Here is a 25,701-nt window from a genome sequence, read left to right on the forward strand (position 1 = left end):
GTTTCAAGTTTTTGAGGCAAATAAAGTTTATTTTGTCTAAGGGAGGAATTTTTGTAGGGAAATGGTATATGTATGATGGTATTTTCAAACTCAATATTATTAATAAGAATAAAAATATTTTTTCGCTTATATGGTTGAATCTTCTTGTTTATGGCATTATAAATTAGGTCATTTGAAATAGAGAAAAGTGAATGACATGCATAAGTTAGATTTAATTCTTGTTTTTAATAATAATATTGAAAATGAAATACATATATGTTGACTTCCCTAAGGTTAAAAGGAAAACATAAATGCTTGATTTGATATATAGTGATTTATGTGACATGCATAATACTCCTACATTAGGTGGAAAGAAATATTTTGTTACTTTTGTTAATGATTGTTCTAAATATTGCTATGTATATTTATTGCATTAAAATGAAGCGTTTGATAAATTTAAAGTTTATAAATCTGAAGCTAAACTTTAGTGTGAATAATTTATCAAGTGCTTAAGATTGAATAAAGGTGGAGAATACTATAATCCAAATTATTTTGAATCTGCTTGAATTATCCATCAAGTTTTAGTCCCTTACACACCACAAAAATGGTGTAACTGAAAGGAAAAATAAAGTCTGGACTAAATTGGTAAATTTAATGTTATCATATTCAGGTCTTGGATAAGGTTTTTGGGGAGAAGCTATTCTAACAACTTATCACATATTAAATAGAGTTTCTAATAAGGAAACTAAAATAACCCCATATGAACAATGGAAGAAAAAGAAACCAAACCTTAATTGTTTGAAGGTTTGGAGCTATAGAGCTATTGTCAAAGTTTAGGTGAAAGAGGATTTGAATGCATATTTATAGAATATGCACATAATAGTAAGGCATATAGGTTCATGGTAATTGAATGAAATAATCCAATTTCAATTAATATTGTTATTGAATCAAGATATGTTATTTTTGATGAAAAGAGATTTAATTCTATTTCAAGACAATTATAGTCACAACAAATAATTCATTCTTTAAATGAGATTGATAATTTATTGGAACTAGTTGATAATAATGATGAATCTTGTTAAGAATTAATAAGAAGTAAAAATATTAAAAGGTCAAAGATTTTGGACTATATTTCATTATTTTCCTTGTAGAAGGTAAATGTGAAAGTATAAACAATAAGATACCTTATTGTTATAATATAGAATCTGATCCTATTACATTTGAAGAGACAATGAAATCTCAAGACTCTACTTTTTGGAAAGAAACAATAAATGATACGATGGATTCAATAATGAGAAATCAAACTTGGATCTTAGTTAATCTTCCACCGGGTTCCAAACTAATAAGTTGTAAATGGATCTTCAAATAGAAAATGAAGATCGTTGAAACCATTGATAAATTTAAAGCAAGGTTGGTAGCCAAAGGTTTTGCACAAAAACAAGGTGTTGATTACTTTGATACTTATGTTCTAGTAGCAAGAAATATCACCCACCTTAATGTATAATTTGGTTGTTCACCAAATAGATGTTAAAACTACATGTTTAAATGGTGAATTGGAAGAGGAAGTGTAGATGGAACAACCAGAAGGATTTGTTGTTCCAGGATAGGAGCATAAGGTATGTAAGCTTGTTAAATCTCTATATGGGCTTAAACAAGCACCAGAGCAAAGACACCAAAATTTTGACAATGTTGTTCTAGCTAATGACAATAAAATAATTGAATTCAATAAGTGCATATGTAGAATTGAAAATAGAAAAGGTATCATAGTTTGCTTATATGTCGATGACATGGTCATATTTGGAACAAATTGAAAACACAGAGAAATTCTTATCAAACAACTTTACTATGAAGGATACAAGTGTAGCAAATGTTACTCTTGGGATTAAAATAACTTGAGAGGAAAGCACTATAACTTTATCACAATCACATTATATTGAAAAGATGCTTAAAAATTTTGATGTTTTCAATTCTATACTAGCATCAACACCTATGGACCTTCAAATAAAATTAGTATCTAATGTGTTGGATTTGGTGCCCTAAGTGTAATATTTTTGTCAATATACACTTGTAATTTTTTCGAATAGATTGGTTAATAAAAAAATTCATTGATTACATTAATGTACTTTGTATAATTGTCTTTATATGATTTTTGCACGCAAAGAAAAATGGAAGCAAATGTTACTCATTTGTTGTCTAAATATTTAACTAATACTAAGCGGTATTACGTGGTTGAATAGTAGTACGGAAAGATAACTTGTATTAGTAGACAAACCTAAACATGTCCTTAGTCTAATCTGAAATGAGAAAATCAATCGAAAGACTAATATGTCATCTATCAAGTCAAATTGGGGAGATGTCTTGTCTTGGGCATCAAAGTAGATGACTCCCAAAAGATAAAGACATAGATATGACTAACTGGACTTATAGTACATCAGACAAAACCCAAGCAGAATAGATCCTAAATCGGTTTATGGATTTATTCACTTGTGACGTTCATAGTTTTGCGTACCTAAATCCTAAGTGGATGGTAGACTATGTATATGTGACTCGTACACTTTAATATAAGTAAATGCTTGAGTTCAAATAGATAAGAAACCGAAAGATAGTGCGTTGGGTGTACAACTTTTGTAGTATGTAGCGTCATTTACAATAGTGGAATTCATAGCCCAAAACATGGGTAAATGATATCCTTTCATTAGCCTTACATGGTTAATGAAAAGTAAACGTGGTCACAGTTCGTCTGTCTTTATGATGGATTACTAGATCACTATTTGATAGTGATTAACTTTTCATAAAGGAAGATGTAATGGTTACCATGAGATAAAATTGGATCATATTAGGAGAACGAATATTATCCTATAGAGGTCAAGGATATCCTATGAGGGTAACACACTTATGACAAGGTCATTGGACGAGCACTGAATAGTTGCTTTCGTAATGGTATGTCGTTGAGGAGAGTTCAACCATGATACTATAGTGGAATAGATTCGTAAATAAATGAGTTTATAATTAATAGGTGAAAAGCTAGAACTTAATTATAAATCATTTGAGCCTCAACTACATATGTCCAATCGGTCCCTCTGCTAGCTTGTTGAAACCATAAATGACTTGCGTGTTTGAATAGAAATGAACAAAACAAATAGAAAAAGAGAAATGAGAAAATTTAGGAATGATTATGGTTTTGTTCGAAATGGAGAAATGAAATCATTTGGAAATGAATGTAGGTTTAAAAAAATAGAAATGAAAATGAAAATGAAAATGGAAATTTGCAATCCTATATGGATTACTTAAAAAATAACGGAAGAATGAGTTTATGTTTTTGGAATATTTTGAAGCCCCAAAATGAAAATAAATCATTCGGTCATATTAAACATGTTGAGTTGTGAAATATAGAACATATTTTCTCGAAATTGTACCAGGGGCAAAATCGTCAAAATTTTACTAAGGGTAAAATCGTCAAAATTTTGCTAGGGGTAAAATAGGGATGAGAAAATTATTTTATATATAGATATTAAAGTTTATTTTGGGAAATAGAAAAATTGAATTGGGTTGGATCAGTTTGCAAAGTATTCGGGCAAAAAGACTCAGAAAGTACTCGTAATTGGACTCGATGTGAGAGAGTCCCAAAACCCCTCATGTAACATGAAGGGGGTGGTAACCCTAGTACGAATACTAGGGTGTGTCGTCCCCCCCTCTCATACTCTAAGTAGGAAGTTGTTTTTCCATTTGAAATAAACCACTACAACTCAACAAAAGTTCTACTTTCTCTTTCTATAAATAGATGGTTCCAGTTGAGCTATTTACACAACTTTGATAGATTGTTGTTCTCCGAAAAATAGAGAGAAATTATTCCCTATTGCCATATATCTATTCAGAATAACAATTCTACCATTTTCTGTTAAAGAAGGGAGAATTTTCGTTTTCACCCCAAAAAGGGAGAAACTTTTTATAGTTCCGTGTTTCAATTTAATTGGTTCGAGGCTACACTCGAAGTAGTTCGTGGTACGAGAATAACATAAAGATAATTTGGTTGAAAGATATAAAAACATCAAGTATCTACTTATTCGAAAACACAAGTAAGATTTCGGTGTAAGGTTTATTGTTAAAAATATCACAAACCGGGTCGATTTTTAAAATTTTAATTTTTCGCCATGTGAGAAAACCTTTTTCAAACTGAGATTTTTTTTCAACATAATGTTGGTAGGAAAGTTGATTTGAAATATGCAAGTCTAATTGGTTTTCTTATGTAAATAATGACTTTGTACATGACCAAATATTGCATATGTGTTAGGAAATTGAGTGGGTACACAAGTAACCCAAGTAGTTTGCATTGGCAAGCTCTGAATAGAGGAGTTAGGTACTTAAAGAAAACTATTAAATATGGTTTGTGCTATAATGGATATCCTTCAGTTTTAGAATGGTATTCCGATGCTAGTTGGATTACAAGTTTGGAAGATCATGTTTCGACTAGTGGATGGACCTTCATTCTTGGTGGAGTAGCCATTTCTTGGGGTTTCAAGAAACAAAAATATAATACTGATGCCACCATGGCAGCCAGATTTATTGCAATAGCCGATGCATCTAAAGAAGCAAAGTGGTTAAGAAATTTGCTTTATGATGTACCCATATGGCCTAAACCAATTTCACCTATTTCTATCCGCTGTGACAGTGAGGCTACTCGAGCAAAGACATTTAGCCAAGTATATAATGGAAAGTCTAGACACATTGGATTAAGATATAGTTATGTCTGACAATTAATCTCTGATAGAGTGATCATTATTAATTATGTAAGGTCAAGTGAAAATTTGAAAGATCCTTTGAAAAAAAGTCTTGTTAGAAATGTAGTCAAGAAGACCTAAAAAGGGATGAGAATCAAGCCCATTAATTAGAGTAACCCAAGATGGAAACTCGACTCAACACTTGGTATAACGCCAAGTCTTGAGTTCAATGAGAGAAAGTATATCATTAGTATGTGACTGCTAGCACTATAAATAAATCCACCCTAAGATTGAAGTGCTAGGTACTCATAATGATAAGGGAAGGATGACTAATGTACTCTTAATAGACCCATAACATAAATATGTTAGAGTGTTATAATTATGAGAGCACTCTTAATGGGATCTACCTATGTGAGTGTGAGGTGTGGCAACTTCTAGGAGCTTAAGGGCTTGGCACTAACAACACTCATGAAAAAAAGACACAGGCGCATGACCATAATAGTGTCCCTAAATACTATGCATTGAACGATGTTGAAATAATTGTGTGAGATGTGTTCAGTTAATCAAATGGAATAGTTGGTTCAAAGCTTAGTCTACCATGCAATTTCGATCAATTTTAACATGTTTTCACTCAGTGAAGGTTCAATCATAAGACACCTTCATTTATGCAAATTGATTTCCAAGAATATCAAAGTCTAAAATACTTTGAAAATAAGGGGAGATTGTTGGAACATTTTCAAATATTTATAGTGTTCAAATAACTATAAATGAAAGGATGCAATTAATCAAAAGTTATATCTTTTGGTTATTTGTAAAGTGTTATATCACTTGATTTTTGATAAAGAATTATAACTATTCAAATATTATTATTTGGATAGTTATGTTTAATTAAGATATATTAGATGATTAATTATGTCTCTTGTAGATGATTATTTAGAAAATATACCTATTGAAATATGTTTTTATGAAGAGTCATGAAAATTCCTATAAATAGGAGTGAGACTTCATTTGGAAAACATACCAAAAATTCTCAAAAGTTCTTTCTATCCTACCTCTATCTTCTTCTATTATTAGATTGTTCTATAAAAAATTATTGTAGAAATTCTTTATAGAAATTGATTTTCTTGTTATACATTGCTCAGTGTTTAGTGGACTATTTTCGTCAGTGTAAATCATCGGGCTTCATTGTATTCTCGAGGTTCATTTGATTGAAACTCATTTTCACACTGAGTAGAGGTAAGGGTGAATAGAACCTTAAAGATAGTGGCTTGATACACGCCTTGGAGCCTTGTCTTATTTCTTCATTTTTTGTTCGAATTGTTGTTTCTGTACCGTTCGAGATTTTCCTCATCAAATTTTTTGTTCTAACATTTGTTCTAACATAATGTAACTTTTGGTCTCCTGAACTTGGCAAGTAGGTCCACATTGTCCCTTAAACTTGACAACTAGGTTCACTTTGGTACCTGTACTTTTTTTTGTTCACTTTGGCACTTAAACTTAACTATTAGGTCCATTTTGATCCTTGAACTTGAAAAATTTAAAAGTTTGATGATGTGGTACTCTACGATTGTACGACATCATCACTTGAAAAAAAAAGATGATGATATGGTATAATGTGACATATTCAATATTTTAATAATCAAACCAATGGTTAAACAAGTTAGACCACTAGTTCTCGATTCAACTTGTTCGACCGATTCGACTGGTTTGAATGTCCGACAAACAATAATTAAATAAATATGTAAAAATTCATAAAAATTAAAAAGTCAAGTAAAATGGGTTTTATATATTTTTTACAAATATTTATTTATTTACTTATTGTTGGTTTGCTGATTGAACCAATCGAACTGGTTGAATCGAGAACTAGTGGTCTAACCTGTTCAACCATCAGTTCAATTATTAAACCACTAAATATAACACTCTAAGATTGTACCACCACATTATCTAAAAAAAATTATTTTTCAAAATCAGAGTGCCACATCATCAAACTTTTAGAATTTTCAACTTCAGGCATCAAAATGAACTTAGTTGTCAAGTTCAAGTGTCAAAGTGAATAGAAAAATGTACAATACTGAAGGGAACCTAGTTGTCAAGTGCAGGGGCTAATGTAGACCTACTTGCCATGTTTAGGGGGAAAAATTTACATTATTCCCCATTTTTTTCACTGCCATTTCCAGAATAGGCTTAAATGAATAATGATTTTCAAGTTCAGGGTTCAAAGTGGATAAAAAAGGTTCAGGGGCCAATGTGGACTTACTTGTCAAGTTCTAGAGCCAAAAGTTAAATCATCCCATTAATCTGTTACTTACTTTTCATCATCATGTCTCAAATAGTCATTTTAACTTCTCACCACTATTTTTTATAGCAATGAATAACAATTAAATTAACAAACCACACTTTCTCACAACATTTTTAAATCACACTTTTCAAAAAACACTTTTTTAAAAAAAAATTGAAAAGCATTTTTCAACCGCAGTAACAATGGGAACTAAATCTAAGAATAATTAAAATAGTATGCAACAAAATAACATGAAAACAAAAAAATTGATAAATAATCGAAAACCAAACAAAAATTATATGAATTTTACAATAGTGTTAAAATATGCATAAAACAAAGTATTTGCAGATAATTTTTATAAATTTATAATATTTTAAAGTCATAATGATTTATTTGACTCTCCAACTTTACAAAAGGTCATTTTAGTCATTCATTTAATTTTTCATCTTTTTAGTCTTTAAACTTGGATTGTTTGTCAAATCACCCTTAAATTGATAGAAAAATTAACGTCATTAACTTTCCCAACGTAGCATACAAGTAGATGCCACGTCAATAATTAATTAATTTTTAAAATTTTAAAATTATAATTTTTTATTTTTAAATATTAAAAGAAATAATATAAATATAAACGCACAAATTTCATGTTCCGCTTCCATGTAATTAGTGTTATATATCATACATGTTATTTTTATTGGGAAGAACGATAGAGATATTAATCTTATATATAATAGATTACAAAGATTTGATAAAAAAACTAAACTACTTTTATCCTTTATAATATATTACTATATATTTTTAACAATCTCATTATAGGTTTTAATAATATTTGTTTTTTTTATACAATACTTACAACTACCCATAGCCCCTACTCAACTTATAAATAAGAGGATAATGCACTTCAGCGCACTCGAACCTAAAAGAGTTAAAACTGCATAAAACATCCTCAAACTATGATCCTTATTTTAAATTGCTACTTAAACTTCAAATTATTTTAATTATTTCTTTAAATTATTGAGGTTATATCAATTAGGTCCTTCTATTACTAAAATCGTTAATTTAACTATTAAATAATGTATTAGATCATATGTGACATAATTTAAAATGAAAATTTTAAGAAAAAAAACGAATGTTGTAAAAATAGATGTTCTAAAATCTTAGTTTTGAGGTTGTCAAAGTTTTTATAGAAACTTTACCGTTCACTTTTTTTTCAATTTTACTTTATTTTAATTTTTAATTTTAAATATTTTGCAACAATGTTTTATTTTTTTAAAAATTATTCATTTTCAATTTAGCTACATAAGATTTGATGTGTCATTTAATGGTTAAGTTAATAATTTTAATAGTGGAATTACCCGATTGATATAACATCAATAATTTAGATATGTAATTAGAACATTTTGAAGTTCGAGACTAATTTAAAATAAAGATCATAGTTTAGGATATTTGGTACAATTATCTCTACTTAAAATAAGTGTCTAATAAAATTTAATGGTATTATAAACAAGTAATGAACTAAATTACTTAACTATTTAGATCATGCATAATTTTTATATGTTTGGGACTTGAACTTAAACAAGATTCTAATGTCACGAGTCGCGGATCAAAGCCCGTGACCATTGTAACAAAAGTGTCCCATGGAGATTTACATATTAAATGCGGCTCATTTGACTCACTTAAAGTCTTGGTGGCCTAGCAAAGCAGTTATGGGAAATTAGGGCTACCTTGATAAATAGGGAAACTAATATTAGAAGATTCATAATATGATAAGATTTAATTTTGTAATCTTCGAAATTGTGTAAATCCTTTAATTATAGATAGGCTTCAATCTCATCCGTGAATGTAATATGATTTATATTGTAGATTTTGGGGGAGCTCAACTATAAATAGAGAGCCTCCCCCTCATTTGTAATCCTTCATTGTATCCAATATTTTTGAGTAAAATAATATATTGAGAGCGCTTACTCCAATGCCTTGTGTGCATTGCTTTTCTGTGGCTATTCTGCTCTTTCGAGCTTCTTTTATCTTTGAGATTGCTTTTGCTATATTTTGGTGTCCTAGAGGAATTCTGCTAGAATTCTCACTTTGCGAGAGTTAGGCTGACATAGGCGTATTTGATGTGAAGGAATCACCTAAGGTCATACGAATTGTGAAACAAAAGGTCTATCACCGTGATAATTGGTATCTAAGCTAAGTTTGCAAAGGCACTGTTCAAGATGTCGAAAGAAGTTTCTGATTAGATTGAGCCAATGGAGACCCGTGGGAGGGCCAATAAAGCAAGCTGATCGAGGCCATGGTGACTGTTTTGAAAGAAGAGATTGCTAAACTTAAGAGGGAGCTCAATATCTACAAGGCTGCCTTAGGAAATGAGATGTTGGCTTCGAGACTGAATCAACACAAGATGGATGTTCCCAATTTGGAGAAGTTTAAGGGGGAAAGGTTTGCAAGGGAAGTGGACAACTTCTTATGGGAAATGGAGCTATACTTTTGAGCGATTGTCATTGAGGATAATTCCACTAAGGTAAATACTACTTCAATTTATTTTAATGATGTTGCTCTCTTATAGTGGTGAGGTAGGTCCACGGATGTGAAATATGGTGGGACGGGAATTGTGACTTGGAAGGAGTTCCAAAGAGAGTTAAAGAAGCAGTTTTACCCACAGTACGCAGAGAATAAGGCTCGGGCTAAGTTGTACCTGCTTATGCAACAATGCACTATTTGGGAGTATGTTCGGGAGTTCTGTGAGCCGATGGTTCAAATCTCTGGCTTGAGTGAGAAAGAAACATTATGGTGGTTTGAAGTTGTGGGCAAAACATGAGTTACACCAATAATGTATCACTTAGCTTACTGTAGCCATGGTCGAGGCAAAGTCCATTGTCGATCTTGCTCCGAAGAAAGACAAGTTCAAGTCTTCCAAGCCTAATGGGAAGGGCAATGGTGGGGGGGTCGTGAGAAATATGAAGAGGGACATAGTGATAATGGAAATGGTAATAGTGGAAATGGTGGCAATGGGAAATCATGAAATGGAAAGTGGAAAACCAAAAACAACCCGAAGGAGAAGGGGAGCGAGATAAAATGCTTCTTTTGCGATGATCCGTATATGGTAAGGAATTGTCTAAAGAGATCCGTGTTTTTGGCTATCAAATAGGATGATCCATCGAAAGAAGAGGCCATGAAGTTTGGTTCGATTGTGATGGCTTTTGAAGCAAAAAAATCCAAGAAAAGTGAGAAAAAGCCAGTGAAGTGCTTCTTGTGTTGTGAGTCGCATAGGTTACGGGACTGTCTAGAGTAATATAAGCTTTTTGCGACCAGTAAGGGAGAGAAAACGAAGCTCGATGAGATTCTTCAAGGCTTAGGTCAATGGTATTCATTCTTAGAAAGAGGAATAACAAGCAAGTAGGGTTGATGTTTGTAGAATTCAACATCCCAAGCCAGAGAAAGAGTGCTCTTATTGATATGAGATCATCAGACTTGTTCATATTGGAGAAAGCAGTGGGTAAACTTGGTCTCTTGGTTAGAAAATTGAATAAGAAGGTCAAGATAATAAATTTTGAAGAGGGAGCTACTATAGGAGTTGCACGAAGAGTCAAGGTATAAATCAACGAGTGGAAAGACAAGGAAGATTTCGAGGTAATCCACTTATGTAACCCCCTCTACCTGACCCGATTCACATAGTTCGAATATCAAATGTTACAACATACAAACACTAAGCATAAGTTTTAAAAAATCTACATATAATCCTTTTTCAACATACTCCTTAAGTTTATTTAAATATTTTTGAACAAAAGAAATAAACAAAAACATCCAAGAATACAACTGACTCTTAAAAATAATATATGACATTACAATACACAAGTTTAATAAATACAGACTCTTCTTGGCGTAATGTACTATACACCCTATTCCTAATATGCCTTCTGTATGAATAATATCCCAACTTGTCGTTTCTCTAGCGCATTTTCAGCTTGGTCCATCTTAGTGTACACACTCTCACAGTAGAACCTGAAACATGAAGAAACATTTTGTAAGTTCTAGTGAACTAAGTGAGTTTTAATACCAGTTTACCATGAATCATTTCTAATTGAGTTCATCATATTATAGCCTTTGGGTTTCGTCTCTAACTTTGGCAAGTACTTTCTGTAATGGCATATATATATTCATCAATTCTCATGCTTGATCAATCTATTTTAAAGTCACTCTTTGAATTAATTCTAATCTTTAAAAAACAAAGCATATCCTATTCCCCTACTCCAGAAACGATTGTACTCTTCAGAAGAATATCTAAATTGGACCCTATTCGTTGGATTCTCACTCAAATAGACACTGAATACTTTACTCAGAATGATGTTCTCATACATATTATATTTGGCAGTTACTTTTACTGAGTTGGATAATTATCAGACTACCAACCAGATCATATCTTGAGTCAATCCCAAATCAAACTTATGTTGAATATGAAACATTTCAAATCATCCAGAAGGATTTTAGACAAATATAACACAAAATGCGAGAATGCCCAAATTGAAAAATGACTTAGATTTCAAATAACCCCAGAACGAGACATGATATTATTAAGATATGGCGAATACCAAATAACTCATATTTCAACCTTATATAGCGTAGATAAATTTAGACCAACGAAAACTTATACTTTTCATAACTACGAATACGTCCATATTCTATGCTGGCTGACAACTATGGCAGATTCCCTCTTTAGAAATACATATATATATACTTTCTTTCAGGAGACGTCCCTGAAGACTCATACAATTTCATCACACGACTAACCAAACCATGTTAAATTAAGACATATCAAATCCTTATTGTAGAATTAGTGTCGAAGAAATCTAAAAACTTACTCAGATCTTACCACAAGGGCGGATAACCAAAATTTGCCATGCAGACATCCCGACTAAGCCACATAGGCGTCACGAAATTCACCATAGATGAAATAAAAATTACATGACTAAGGCTTTGCAGATCACACCAGATAGGCATTACACAATGTCACATGTTTACTGTCTTGGCAGACTTTCACAGAAGATGCCATGGATTTCTCTCATATGGGCTTATACATATCTTCATGTCATGATCTGGCAGTCCGGTTTGCATTTTACCAAAGACATCACCATGAGTATTGTAATGGGATTTTTGTCCAAGTGTACACAATCGTTCAAGTAATAAGTAAAATACGTTATTGTCTCCACAGGGGAATACTCTAATGGGCTTAGGGAATAATACTTTAGTATGCTTGGGACTGTGTGTTAATTGATTATTTGAAAAATTATAAATTCACAATTTGGTATAAAAACACAATACATTGAATGGTGATGCTTAAATTATCTATATGCAAAATTGATCCCAAATGCAATTTTAATCTAAGTATGCAAACTATCTAAATGATTGAATGGATGGACTTTAACAACAAAAACAATCAACAAAAAATATGCTAGGATATTATATTAACCAACTCAATTAATTTTCATCATGCTTAATAGTGTTCAGAAAAATTCCATGACAACTCGATCTTTCATGAGTTTGGAAACCAAGTTAAGTCCTTTCAAAATCTTTTACTTACTGAAATATGCATTTTACTAATTATATTAAACTAAGGGTTTCTTAGCATTTATGTGAGGTAACAAGGACATTTACATTTGAAACAGTTTAATCACATAAACCTAAAAACTATGCAAGATAGTAGAGCTAACTAAAGATATTATGAACCTCTAATTTAGTCAAGTCTAATTGAGCTGCACTTTTCAATTATGTGTCTACTAGTCGTCCTATGGTTACGACCGCTCAGCTAATCTTAATGCATCCAATCATGTATGAATGAAATACATCTTGATTTTAATTGAAAACATGATCGACTGAGGCACAAACATGTTAAACATTAATCAAACAAATATTATTGAATTAACATAATCATCCTAGCAAACATAATTAACCAACATTGTTGATGTCAAGATCAATAAACATATAGAAAACATGATTAAATTAAACAACAAGAAGGAAAGAGTAAACTTTGATTCAATTCATCAGCCTTTCGAATCTTTCTGACTGAGGTATTCCTCCGATCTACCCATTGCTCCTTTGCTAAGGATTTCTCAAGGTGGTCAACCAAGAGATGGTCTTGACAAGGCTTTTGTTGGCTAAATAATGGAAACGGAGATGGAGTGGCTAGGCATGGAAATGGAGAAGGGAAATAAGAGAACGAAGGAATGAAAGATGCTTAATGAATGAATGGATTAAGGGATACTTTGAAAGGTGAAAGGTGTGTGGTATTTATAGGTGAAGTTTGTGGCTGGTTTTGCTAAAAATAGTATCACGTCTCCCTTAAAAGGTGAAACATGATTCTCATTGCATAGTGAAAATTAACATGAAAATAATATAAATTATGCATAAAAATCACGTAATAAAGCATAATTTTGCATACTTCGTAAATTCATGTCTTATATTAACATTTAAGAAAAATCCACTTAATTTATTAAAAATTACTCGAGAGTAATAGAATTATTAAGTCAAAATGTGGTAAAAATATTTGAAAAATCCTATATAATTTCAAGTTTACACACTTCCAAACTTAAACTATTATTCATCTCGAGCGATGCAAAGCAAAAATTTAGATAAAACATTCTTGCAATCAGTTTAAATAACATCATTAAGTAGCATCAACTTTTGCGCATAAGCATACATCAACAAAATCATGCTCATAAACCTTTTTTATTGATAGGTCACTCATATACAAACATTATTTCAAAACTTTATTTTAAGTGCAGAAAAATGCTAGCATAAGTCATAGAATGCATGTTTTTCAAGATCATACATACTGTTCACCATTCATTCAAAGTCTCCTTATCGATCAAACAAAATAATCACATGGTTTAATTAATGGTTCTCATATGTTGAACTTAGCAATTCCTTTCCACTAATGTCGTTGGCACAATCATCCAAACCAATAGGGATAAAAGAGAAGTGAATTTTAGGTTGAATAATCTTAACCCTAGTTTTGCCTTGGATCCTTTTAAGGTACATCCTTCCTACTAACGGGTTTTACCACCCCCAAACTTAATTTGAAGCTTTACTCCCAACAAGATTTCTCAATGTATTGAGTATTATTTTGCTATTTTTGCTTTGATATTTGAGCAGAGCTTTTTCTTCTTCTTCTTCTTCTTTTACGAAGAACATGTACATATTTTTAAAATTTTCCTCAATCTTTGCTTACTAAGACAAGTATAGTTAAGATAGGTGCAAAAATAAGATAAAATTTTAAAAAATATGGTAGCATGACTTATGATGTAGGTACATAGCAAAAATAGGCTCAAAGGCTCAAATTAAGGTTACTAGTGTCAAATTCATATGGTAGGCTTGGATGACTCAAACGATCTAAAGGAAATGTTCCTAAATCATGTTTAGATTCTTATGCCTCCTAAGATTTTGCCTCAAGAAAGTTACTAAGTCAATTCTAAGAACTTAAACCTTTATGCATGTCTATTTCTAAGGAAATTCAATTTTCATGGAAAAAGGCTACATAAGACCTAATAACATACAAGCATTCCATAATTCAAGATAACATAAAAAAAACTCAGTTAAAATCAAAAATCATACTTGTATGTGAGCTAAATTATGAACAAAAATTTTCTTTGAACATCATTTTATTTCAGCATACTTATGTGTAATCATTGAAACATACTGAAAGAAACTTTAAAATTCATTCAAATATTTCCTTAAATAAATTCCATGCTAATATTGCCCTACCCCCAGCTTAAAAAGAAGCAATGTCCTCATTGTGTAAGCAAAGTAATGAATGAGAACCGAGCACTAGGTAGGATAGCAAGAAAGAAGGTTCGTCATCTAATTGTTGAAAAGTGGTGATCTCATTCTGCAACTTAGCATTTTTTCTAGGTGGGAAGTATTTTACTAGAAAGTATTCAGCTAATTCTTACCAAGTAGAAATTGAATTGGATGGCAACGAATTAAGCCATACTCATGCTCAATCTCGCAATGAGTATAGAAACAAATTTAACCTCAGCGCGTCTTCAATTACACCAGCTATTTTGAAGGGATCACTCACCTTAAAAAATAATCGAAGGTGAAGATATGGATCTTCTGTGGGCATTTAATTGAATTGGCTGATTGTTCGAAACATCGAAAACATCACAGGCTTCAATTCAAATGATGATGCATTAATCTCCGATCTCTTAATTCCCGGATTTAGTTCGTTAAGAAGTGGCATGGCACACTCACTACACCAAAACAGGCTTTTAGCGGCATTTTTAGTGGCGTTTGGACAAAAAATTCCGCTAAATATCCATCATTAGCGGCGCTTTACGGAAAACGCTGCTAAAAACAAGCATTAGCGGCATTTTCCAGAAAGCGCCGCAAAAAACCTTAGCCCAACGACGCCATTTTCCTAGCTTTCAGGGATTTAGCGGTGTTTTTAAAAAATCGCCGCTAATGCTCAAGGCTTTAGCGGCGTTTTTGATAAAGCGCCGCAAAAAAACCTAAGCTGAACGACGCCGTTTTCTGAACTTTAGGGGATTTAGCGGCGCTTTTGAGAAAGCGCCGCAAAAAAACCTAAGCCCAACGACACCGTTTTCTGAGCTTTAGGGGATTTAGCGGCATTTTTAAGAAAGCGTCGCTAATGCTAAGGGATTTAGCGGTGTTTTTGAGAAAGCGCCGCAAAAAAACCTAACCCCAATGACGCCGTTTTCTGAGCTTTCAGGGATTTAGCGGCGTTTTTGGGAAAGTGCCGTAAAAAATCAAAGCCCAACTGAGCTTTCAGGGGATTTAGCGATGTTTTTGAGAAAGCGCCGCTAATGCTTAGGGATTTAGCGACATTTTTGAGAAAGCGCCGCAAAAAAACCTAAGCCCAACGACATCGTTTTTTAAGCTTTCGGGGATTTAGCGGAGTTTTTAAGAAAGCGCCGCAAAAAAATCTAAGCCTAACGACGCCGTTTTCTGAGCTTTCGGGGATTTAGCGGTGTTTTTAAGAAAGCGCCGCTAATGCTCAGGGCTTTAGCAGCATTTTTGGGAAAGCTCCGCAAAAAAAATCAAAGCCCAACTGAGCTTTCGGGGGATTTAGCGGTGTTTTTAAGAAAGCGCCGCTAATGCCCAGGGATTTAACGGCGTTTTTGAGAAAGTGCTGCAGAAAAAACCTAAGCCCAACGACGTCGTTTTCTGAGCTTTCGGGGATTTAGCGGCGTTTTTAAGAAAGCACCGCTAATGCTCAGGGCTTTAGCGACGTTTTTGGGAAAGCGCCGCAAAAAAACCTAAGCCCAACGACGTCGTTTTCTGAGCTTTTGGGGGATTTAGCGGCGTTTTTAAGAAAGCGCCGCAAAATAACCTAAGCCCAACGACGCCGTTTTCTGAGCTTTCGGGGATTTAGCGGCGTTTTTAATAATTTGTCTATTTAATTTATTTAATTAATTATTTATTTAATTTATTTATTTATATTAATTAAAATTCAATTTATTTTTAATTGAATATTTGTTAAAATGGATAATTTTGAAATAATGACACGTAGAAATAATTTAAAATAAAAAACATAGAAAAATATTTGTTAAAAATGGAAAAATTAAATTACTATTATATATTTAAAATAAATTTAAATTTTTTTGGGTACATGATGATTGATTTTTAATTTATATATAAAATAAGTTCATATATAATTGTAAAAGATACGATAGTATTAATTTTAAAATATTTAATTAATTATCATTATAGTTTAGGGTTTAATATATATGGTTTAGGGTATATAGTTAATTTAGGATTTAAGACCAGTTTAGGAGTTACAATTTTAAGGTTTATAGATTATGGAATTAGGGATTATGGATTAGGGATTTTGGGGTTAGGGGTTAAGGATTTAAGGTTTATAGATTCAGTGTCAGGTTAGGGTTTAGATTAATTAGTGTGTTCTAATTTGGGGTTGGGTTTAGGGTTTATGGTTTGGATTAATTAGTATTTTTTAATTTATATATTAATTAAGTTCTTATATAATTGTAAAAGAGGGTTAGGGTTAGGGTTTAGATTAATTGATGTTTTTAAATTTATATATTAAATAATTTATTATATAATTGTAAAAGAAATAATATTAATTTTAATATAGTAAAATTATGATTATAGTTTAAATTATATAAGAGATAATAGATCAAAATTATATATATTAAATGGTTTAGCATTAATTAAGGTTTACTTTAGATTTGTTAAATGATGAAATTTTATACAATTAATTAATGTTTTATATTTAAAAATATTTAATCTAAATTTAGATTAAATAGTTTAAATCATTTGATATATTTAAATATTAAATTTAAAAATGGATAATTAAATAAATTAATGTAATAAATTAATGTAATGATTGACAATAAAAGAGATAATATGAATTTTAATTTATTAAAATTATCATTAATATAGTTTTTAAAGTTTTTTTCATATTTTAAAATTTTTTGTTTTGTTTTCTTACATAAAAATTTTAAAATTTTAAAATTTATCTAATTCTTTTAAATATTACTTAAATTTTCAAAATTTATTTATTTAAAATTGATATGAATTATATAATAATTAAATATAAAATTGTAAAAAAAAGTCAATCATTAGCGGCGTTTATGAGAAAAACGCCGCAAAAGGTAAGCAATAGCGGCGTTTTGACGAAAAACGCCACAAATATGTATTAAATTTTTCAAAACGTGAAGTTCACTGTAGAAATTTAATTTTATTTTTAGTTTACTTACAAAAATTTGCACTGATTTTTTCCCAAATTTCCCCCCTAAAACCCAAAAACGAAAAAACCCCAAATTTCCCCCTAAAATGGAGGCACCAAAGACGATTCATCTTCTTTGATGAGAGTAGCAGTGTGAGGAATGGGAATTCATCTTCTCATTTGTTGAAACCTGAATCTGGAGAGATATTGAATTTTGGTGAGAGTAAGAGAAGTGGGAATGGGAATTTATTCACAGGAAACTCTCCGTTCGCCGTGGAGAACAAGAAGAGGTCGCCTAATTCAAGAGGGAGCAACAAAGAAGCTATGCTTTTGTTTACTTCAGGTGTAATTTTACCTTCATCTGGTGTGGTGAAGAGCCTGAAAAGAGGCCTCGAAAATGGGGGAGAAAATCGACTAACGGAAGAGAAGAGCCTCTAAATCATGTTGAAGCGAAGCGTCAAAGAAGGGAGAAGCTTAACCAGAAGCTTTTTGGTGTCTGTGACCCAGTATTTATTTTCTTGGATGATTGATTTTTATTTTGTAGGTGTGATTGTGTTCTATAAATTAGTCGTGGTTGAGGGAATGAGCATGAGAGCACTCATTGCTTACAGATTCATCTTTGCCACTGCTTGTATAACTCCACTTTTTTTCATCTTTGAAAGGTAACTTTCACAATTCCTCATATAATCTGTTTTTTTTTACTGTATAGGTTTTGATACCAGAATAATTCAAGAACTTAATCTTTGGTCAACCAACATAAACATAGTCAAACATGGTGGACACCATCATACTAGCACCAAATATGCTGCTGTTGGCGATCAAGTCTTAGGCTCCTTGTTGGCTTTAGCTTCTTGCCTAGCTATACGTGAGAGAAGGGTTTGAAATTATTGGAACTCTTCCTTTGTACCAAAAGGGTGTGTATATATATATATGTTGTGTGTATGTGTGCATTATTATATATATTGGGTTTTTGTTTCTTTCATAGTTGATATATATCTATTTTTTTTCTTTTTGCTAATTTTAACTCCATTTCAGCCTCCACTGAAAAGACTCCTGACAATGTTTTTGGGGGTAAGTAATTATATGTAATTACATAAAGCTTAGACATAATAAACCCTAAAATCTAATTTAATTTATCTACAAAATCGCTGCAACAGATGTTATAAATCAAATTACGAAACTAATTAATATGAATTGATTGTTTCACAGTACCATGTCATCAAAACTCGAACAGACACACACAAGAAAAAGGTAAGTAAATTGAACAACTCAAATTATCAACCTCTTTCTTAAGAAAAGGGTTTTATTTGATTCAAAATTTGGAGAAATTTTATACCTTTTCTTGTTGCAGGTAAGGAATTTGGAGGAAAGACATGCAAATCTTGTCATGGACTTGGTAAGAATCTTTGGGGATTGAATTTCATAGTAATTTGTAATTTTCTTAATGTTATGATCATCTAATAGTTGAATGAAATGTAGGGTAAATTAAAGGCTTCATCATTATCTTCCTTTTCTACCTTGTTTTAAGATTTTTTGTTGCACTTAACGGCATGAAACCTTGCATTAGTAACTGTAATTGTTCGTGGGTTAGAAAGACAAGTGCCAAAATAGGATTTGAGAAGTTTTAAACTATGATGCAAATATGATTAGGTTTATATGCATATAAATAGCATTCAGATAGGCTTCAGAAGAACAAATAGCAAAAGTCTTAACAAGGTTGCAATGTCTCTGCTGATTGTTCTGTGGTGGATTATATGATAGGAAGTTGACGACAGCTGCATATGTTTAATATTTGAATACTCCTTTTTTCATCGAATATGTTAGTATCTTGATTTCCGTTTTCTTTTTCTAATATTTCATTGTTATCTATTACAGGATCAGATGCAATGGGTTGCATGGAAGAGGCTTTTAGCTTTTGAGAAGTAAAACGCACAGCATTTCTTCCCCACCCCCTTTTTTATGATTTAAATTTCAGCCATGGTAGAAGGTTCATCGAATTGGGCACTACCACTCTAGGAATTTACTATTTTTTAATTAAGAAAATATGATCTCTTGATTTATTGTACAAGAAATGGTTTCTTAATTTTAATTTCATTGTTTTTGGATATTGACATTTTTGGTTCTAATGAGTATAAATATCATATGAACTGGAATAAGTTGAGCAGTTACGTGGACTGCCATCAATATGCCCAACTCCAATATGCCATCAATATTGTTTTTCGTGTTCAAATGTTTGGAAGCCAAGTATTGGATTATAGCTTGACTTTTATAAATTATATGACAAAATAATGTTTCTGGCGCATATTTTGGATCTCAAGCACTTTGGTGTGAAGTGCATTCATACAATAAGATTTCAGTTTAAATCCGAATGCAATTGTTTATTATTGTGAACGGATATGTCTTGTTTTTCCGTGAACAGCATGGGAGCTTTTCTTCTTAGTGCGGGAACTAAAGGTATATAAATAGATTTCTGTCGTTCATAGCTCCGTTGATTGGTGTAGTTTCTTGTTCTATCTGCTAAACTTACATATTCCTTTGTTCTCTTCAAAACTTCAGGAAAACAGTATAGTTTACCTAATTCACGGGTAATGATACACCAGCCTCTTGGTGGAGCTGAAGGAGGTCAAATTGATATTGATATTCAGGTATTATGCTTTTTTTCTCAAACAAGCCTTGTGTTTAAATTTTGTACTTCCTTCCTTACCCTCTGTATGAATATTAAACATGATTCTCAGGCAAATGAAATGTTGCATCATAAGGCTGACTTAAATTTAAACATTTTCCTGACACACGCTGCATTATTGTTGAACTCAGCATGTTTTGTTTTTTTTTTTGTTTTTCCCATTACAGCTGCTGTAGTTATGCAAAGAGAATGGGGCCTGCCAATAATAATGAGCATGTAGGCACTAAATCTGCAGTTCAAATTCGAAGCCATGCTCAAAAGTTTTTCTCTAAGTCTCATTGCTTTGAGTTCATTACAAGATTTCCTTGATTAAGTAGATGTATTATATCTTTTATTACCAAGGTTTACTTGATTAAGAAAATAAATTGTATTTTTTATTACCTTGCAATGTGTATAGTCATAGGCAGGTTCAACTAGTTAGTCTATTTCTCATATGTATTATTTATTTTAGTTTTGATTCTAAATTTTTATTTTTACTTTAATATTTACAACAACTTGAGTTCTAACTTTTGGATTTTAATTGTGTTATTAATTTATTATTTTAAATTCTAAAATAAATTCATTAATTTTTATATTTAGTTTTAAAGTTAAAATTTTCATAGCAAATTTAATTTAAATAATATTTTTTAATTATCCTTAAAAGTATATTTAAAGTTCAAATTTAAAAAATAAAACATAATATAATATTTATCATAAAAATAAATATTATTTGATTAAAATAATTTTTTTAAATGTTATGTTTTTAGTGGCGTTTTTGCGAGAAGCATCGCTAAAGGTCCTGATCTTTAATGGCGTTTGTGGAATAAGCGCCGCTAAAGGTCTTGATCTTTAGCGGCGTTTGTGGGAAAAGCGTCGCTGAAGGTCCTGATCTTTAGCGGCGTTTGTGGTAACAGCACCGCTAAAGATCCTGATCTATAGCGGCATTTGTGGGAAAAGCGCCGCTAAAGATCCTGATCTATAGCGGCGTTTGTGGAAAAGCACCGCTAAAGGTCCTAACCTATAGCGGCGTTTGTGGGGAAAGCGTCGCTAAAGGTCATGATCTATAGCGGCGTTTATTTCTAAAAACACCGCAAACAACAGTGGCGTTTTTTGCGGCGCTTTCAAAAACGCCGCAAATACTTTTAGCGGCGTTAAAAAGCGCCGCTAAAGGCATAAAAAAACGCCGTTAAAAACCTGTTTTGGTGTAGTGACTATCTTATGGATCGGTCCCTATCATCAGCAATAATAATTGGATTTCGAGCATTAGCGGTTGCATTCCCTTGAACATCATTTTGATTCTCAAGGTCCATTTCTACAGCTTGTCTCTAGGCTAATTTTTCTCGTCTTCTTTGTCTAAATGCCCGCTCAATTTCAGGGTCTACATGGACTAAATCTATGATTCAATCTATGCTCATGAAGACCTGAAAAGAAAATCACAAAAAGACTAAATAAAAAAATAATAATAAAAGGAAAGAGAAAAACTTAAAGAATTAATTAGTAAAGTTAGAAATTAAATAAAAATAAAATAAAAACCAAACTGCAAAAAATAATTTCACAAAAATGATTAAGGTAACAGTCCACGGCAACGACACCAAAAACTTGTAACGGATTTTTATACAAGTGTAGACAATCGTTCAAGTAATATGTAAGTAAAATGAGTTATTGTCTCCATAGAGACTGTGTGTTAATCGATTACTTGCAAAATTATAAGTTCACAATTTGGTATAAAAACACAATAAATTGAATGGTGATGATTAAATTATGTAGATGCAAAATTGATCCCTAATGCAATTTTAATCTAAGTATGCAAACTATCTAAATGAATGAATAGATAGACTTTAGCAACAAAAACAATCAACATAAAATAGGCTAGGATAATTATATTAATCAACTCAATTCATTTTCATCATGCTTAACAGTGTTCGAAAAACATTCCATTGCAACTCAATCTTTCATGAGTTAGTAAACCAAGTTAAGTCCTCTAGGAATCTTTTACTTAGTGAAATATTCATTTTACTGATCATATTAAACTAAGGGTTTCTTATAATTTATGCAAGATAACAAAGACATTTACGTTTGAAACAATTTTGTCACATAAACCTAAAAACTATGCAAGATAGTAGAGTTAACTAAAGATATTATAAACCTCTAATTTAGTCAGGTTTAATGATCTAAATTAAGCATTGCACTTTTTAATTATATGTCTACTAGCCGTCGTCTAATTAGGATCACTCAGCTAATATGAATGCATCTAATCACGTATGAATGAAATACATCTTGATTTTAATTGAAAACATGATCGACTAAGGCACAACATTAATCAAACAAATATTACGGAATTATCATAATCATCCTAGTAAACATAATTGAGCCAACATTTTTTATGTCAAGATCAATAAACACAAAGCAAACATGATTAAATTAAACAACATGAAGGAAAAAGTAAACTCTGATTTAGTGCAGTAGCCGTTAAAATCTTTTTGACTGAGCTTCCTTTGCTAAGGGTTTCTCAAGTTGGCCAGCAAAAAGATGGTCTTGACAAGGCCTTTATTGGCTAAATAATGGAAAGGGAGATGGAGTGGCTAAACATGGAAATGGAAAAGGGAAATGAGAGAATGAAGGAATAAGAGATGCTTGATGAATGAATGGATTAAGGGATGCTTTGAAAGATGAAAGGTGTGTGGTATTTAGAGGTGAAGTTGGTGGCTGATTTTGCTAAAAATAGCATCACATCTCCCTTGATTCTATCCCTTCTATGGTCGGCCATGATGTGTGGAAAGGGGGTGATTTAGTTGCTTGATTTGAGCACAAGATCATGCTATTTTTAGCCAGGGTTGGAGGATTTCAAAGGTAAGACTTGTGTGCCAATTTCTTATGTCTTTCCAACTTTAGGTTCCTCTAAGAAAATATCCCAAAGCTGATTTTTGGACAGCCATATGCTTGTGCTGAAATTGGGCTTGACTCCCTCTTGTTGGATGGTTTCTTAGTCCAATAATTAATCAAAAATGTCCATCATGTAGCAATACTTTTACTAGGTCAAATTAACATCCTTATAACCCAATTTTGTATGGTCTTGCCATCCAAATAGATTGGATGTGTGCATGTCCATGCAACATTTATATTAATCTCATATTCCATAGTCTCACTGCATAGTAAAAATTAACATATTAATAATTAACAAGAAAATAATATAAATTATGCATAAAAATCATTTAATAAATCATAATTTCGCATACTTCGTAAGTTCATATCTCATATTAAAATTTAAGCAAAATCCAATTAATTTAGTAACAATTACTCAAGATTAATATAACTATTAAGTCAAAAGGTGATAAAAATCAAATTAGTTTATTATCATATTACGCCATGGGTCTCAGCCACATGGACTTGCACATCCTCATGTCATGATCTGCCATTCTAGTCTTTATTTCACTGGATGTATCACCATGAGTGTTTTACTTATCCTATAATAACATAGGTCTCTACCACATGGACTTACACGTATCTTCATATCATGATCTGCTAGTGTGGTTAGCACTATAATTGCCCTATCAGAGGCATCACGTGGGGTGTTTTACTAAGAAGTTACTTAACTAGATTTGTTTACATACCTGACTGGTTCTTACTTTATCATATTAGGTTTCATATCCATGCTTACCATTTAACTACATACTTACAATTTAACTCATTCAAACAGTACCTCACACATGCAGAATCTTTACAATACTTTGCGTACACACTTACCAGTTATCCGAGATGTTGTCGTCACATATAAATCTACTTGAACAGTTCATATACAAGAGCCAGGATAGAGAATCACCTGGTATTCACTTACTATAGCTTAGAGTTTCAAACTCGAACATCCTTTTCGAACCAACAACAATAACTACTTAAAGAATACGGAACCACCATTAAAACCCAATTACAGACAATTTATGAGCATATCAATTACAAATGATCCCCATGCAAGATCTCTTGTTCATAACTTATTATTTATTTACTTCTTAATAGTCTTATTCTTTAAAAAAACTTAGCATGCAAAACTATCAGACTTACCAGGAGGTGGAATATCCATTGATTAACTCAAAACTTTAGGTTTCAACTTAATAAAGAATAAGAGAACATTTAAGTTTAAGAAGAATAACCAAAGATTAATATTGAAAGAAGAAAAATCATCCCTAAACAAACCTTTCACACCATATATAGATTTAGTTCCTCCTAATGGAACTTGAAAAGTGTCGATTGTATCCAGAATTTTTCCTAATAAATGGCCTATAAAATTCGAGAGAAATTTAATGAGGATCCTATACAAATATTATTTGACAAGTCAATTTAGTTAACTCCTAACCAGATCAAATTACAAAACCCAATTAGCACAGTGCTCAGGCAAATTAGGTGTACTATACTTTTGGTGGTAACTCTCCCCTGACTTACTCTTCTCTTGTTATATTCTTTTCTTAAATAGCAGAATACCCTGAGATAAAATCTTTAATTACTTTTACGATGGATATTGTACGCGAAACTCTAATCCGCCAAAAGACTGCTAATAGATGGACTACACTACTCTAAACAAATAACTTAACATGTACACATCTTCTAATCGAATCCTCTAAATTTAGGGTGTAACAACTTAGATGATTACGACTTTTTTCTTGGCTTGAATGTAACACTCATTTGGCGATTCCTGAGTTTGGCGCGTAACCTAAAAGTAGTCTAAGTGGCGCAGTTCTATCCGTCCGATTGATGCTCTTGGTGTATACTTCGAGCGCATAATTGATGATAAAGTATCAAGTAAGAATTGCTTTATGTATGTGTAAAGATGTAAAAAAGAAGATATTGGTATGAGTATTGAGGGTTTTGGGGGTATTATAGGTATCACCAAAAGTATAGTGCACAAAGTTTGTTTAGTTAGTGTGCTAGTTAAGTTCTAACGAGATGGTCAGGAATGAATGAAGGATGAATTATATATAAATTGTATTCTCCTATATGTTTCTCTACAACTATAAACCATTAGTTAAGGCAGCCTTGAAAGTTTATGACACATGTCAAGTTTCACTAAGAGAACATGAGTTTTTATTTATATATATTGATAAGGGCATGAGAAGAGAGTTATCTTCTTTCTTCCTGTAACACCCCTTCCCCGAGATCATTGCCGGAGTCGAACTCGAGGCATTACTTTACTTAAAAATTCGGGGCATAAAATTTTACTTTTGAAATTAATTTCACTATTCACAACAAAGCTGTCCACCTGCGCAGCAGTTACTAATTTAGTTATAACTCAAGCGAAAAAATTTAAAATTTAAATCCGTAAATTCTCCTTGAAACTAGACTCATATTTCTTCTTACCATAAATTTTTCAGAATTT

General features: G+C 31.8%; 1 protein-coding gene across 5 annotated transcripts; it reads left to right on the forward strand.

The window, feature by feature from the left end:
* The first annotated feature begins 17,685 nt into the window (after window positions 1-17,685).
* On the forward strand, window positions 17,686-20,896 carry LOC105763327 (uncharacterized). 5 transcript variants are annotated; one of them, XM_052624727.1, is made up of 8 exons: window positions 17,686-18,218; window positions 18,384-18,745; window positions 18,884-18,925; window positions 19,026-19,070; window positions 19,550-19,596; window positions 20,094-20,128; window positions 20,231-20,319; window positions 20,525-20,896. In XM_052624727.1, exons 2-8 carry the CDS (start codon window positions 18,605-18,607, stop codon window positions 20,531-20,533), a joined length of 408 nt encoding a protein of 135 aa, XP_052480687.1. In that variant the 5' UTR covers window positions 17,686-18,218; window positions 18,384-18,604; the 3' UTR covers window positions 20,534-20,896. The 5 variants fall into 5 exon arrangements, 4 of the variants coding, with proteins under 4 accessions (XP_052480687.1, XP_052480688.1, XP_052480689.1 ...); XM_052624728.1 differs by having other exon boundaries at window positions 17,688-18,588; window positions 18,710-18,745; XM_052624729.1 differs by having other exon boundaries at window positions 17,688-18,336; window positions 18,710-18,745.
* Window positions 20,897-25,701: the final 4,805 nt, after the last annotated feature.

This window comes from Gossypium raimondii, chromosome 12 (genome assembly GCF_025698545.1).
Source record: "Gossypium raimondii isolate GPD5lz chromosome 12, ASM2569854v1, whole genome shotgun sequence".
NCBI lineage: Eukaryota > Viridiplantae > Streptophyta > Magnoliopsida > Malvales > Malvaceae > Gossypium > Gossypium raimondii.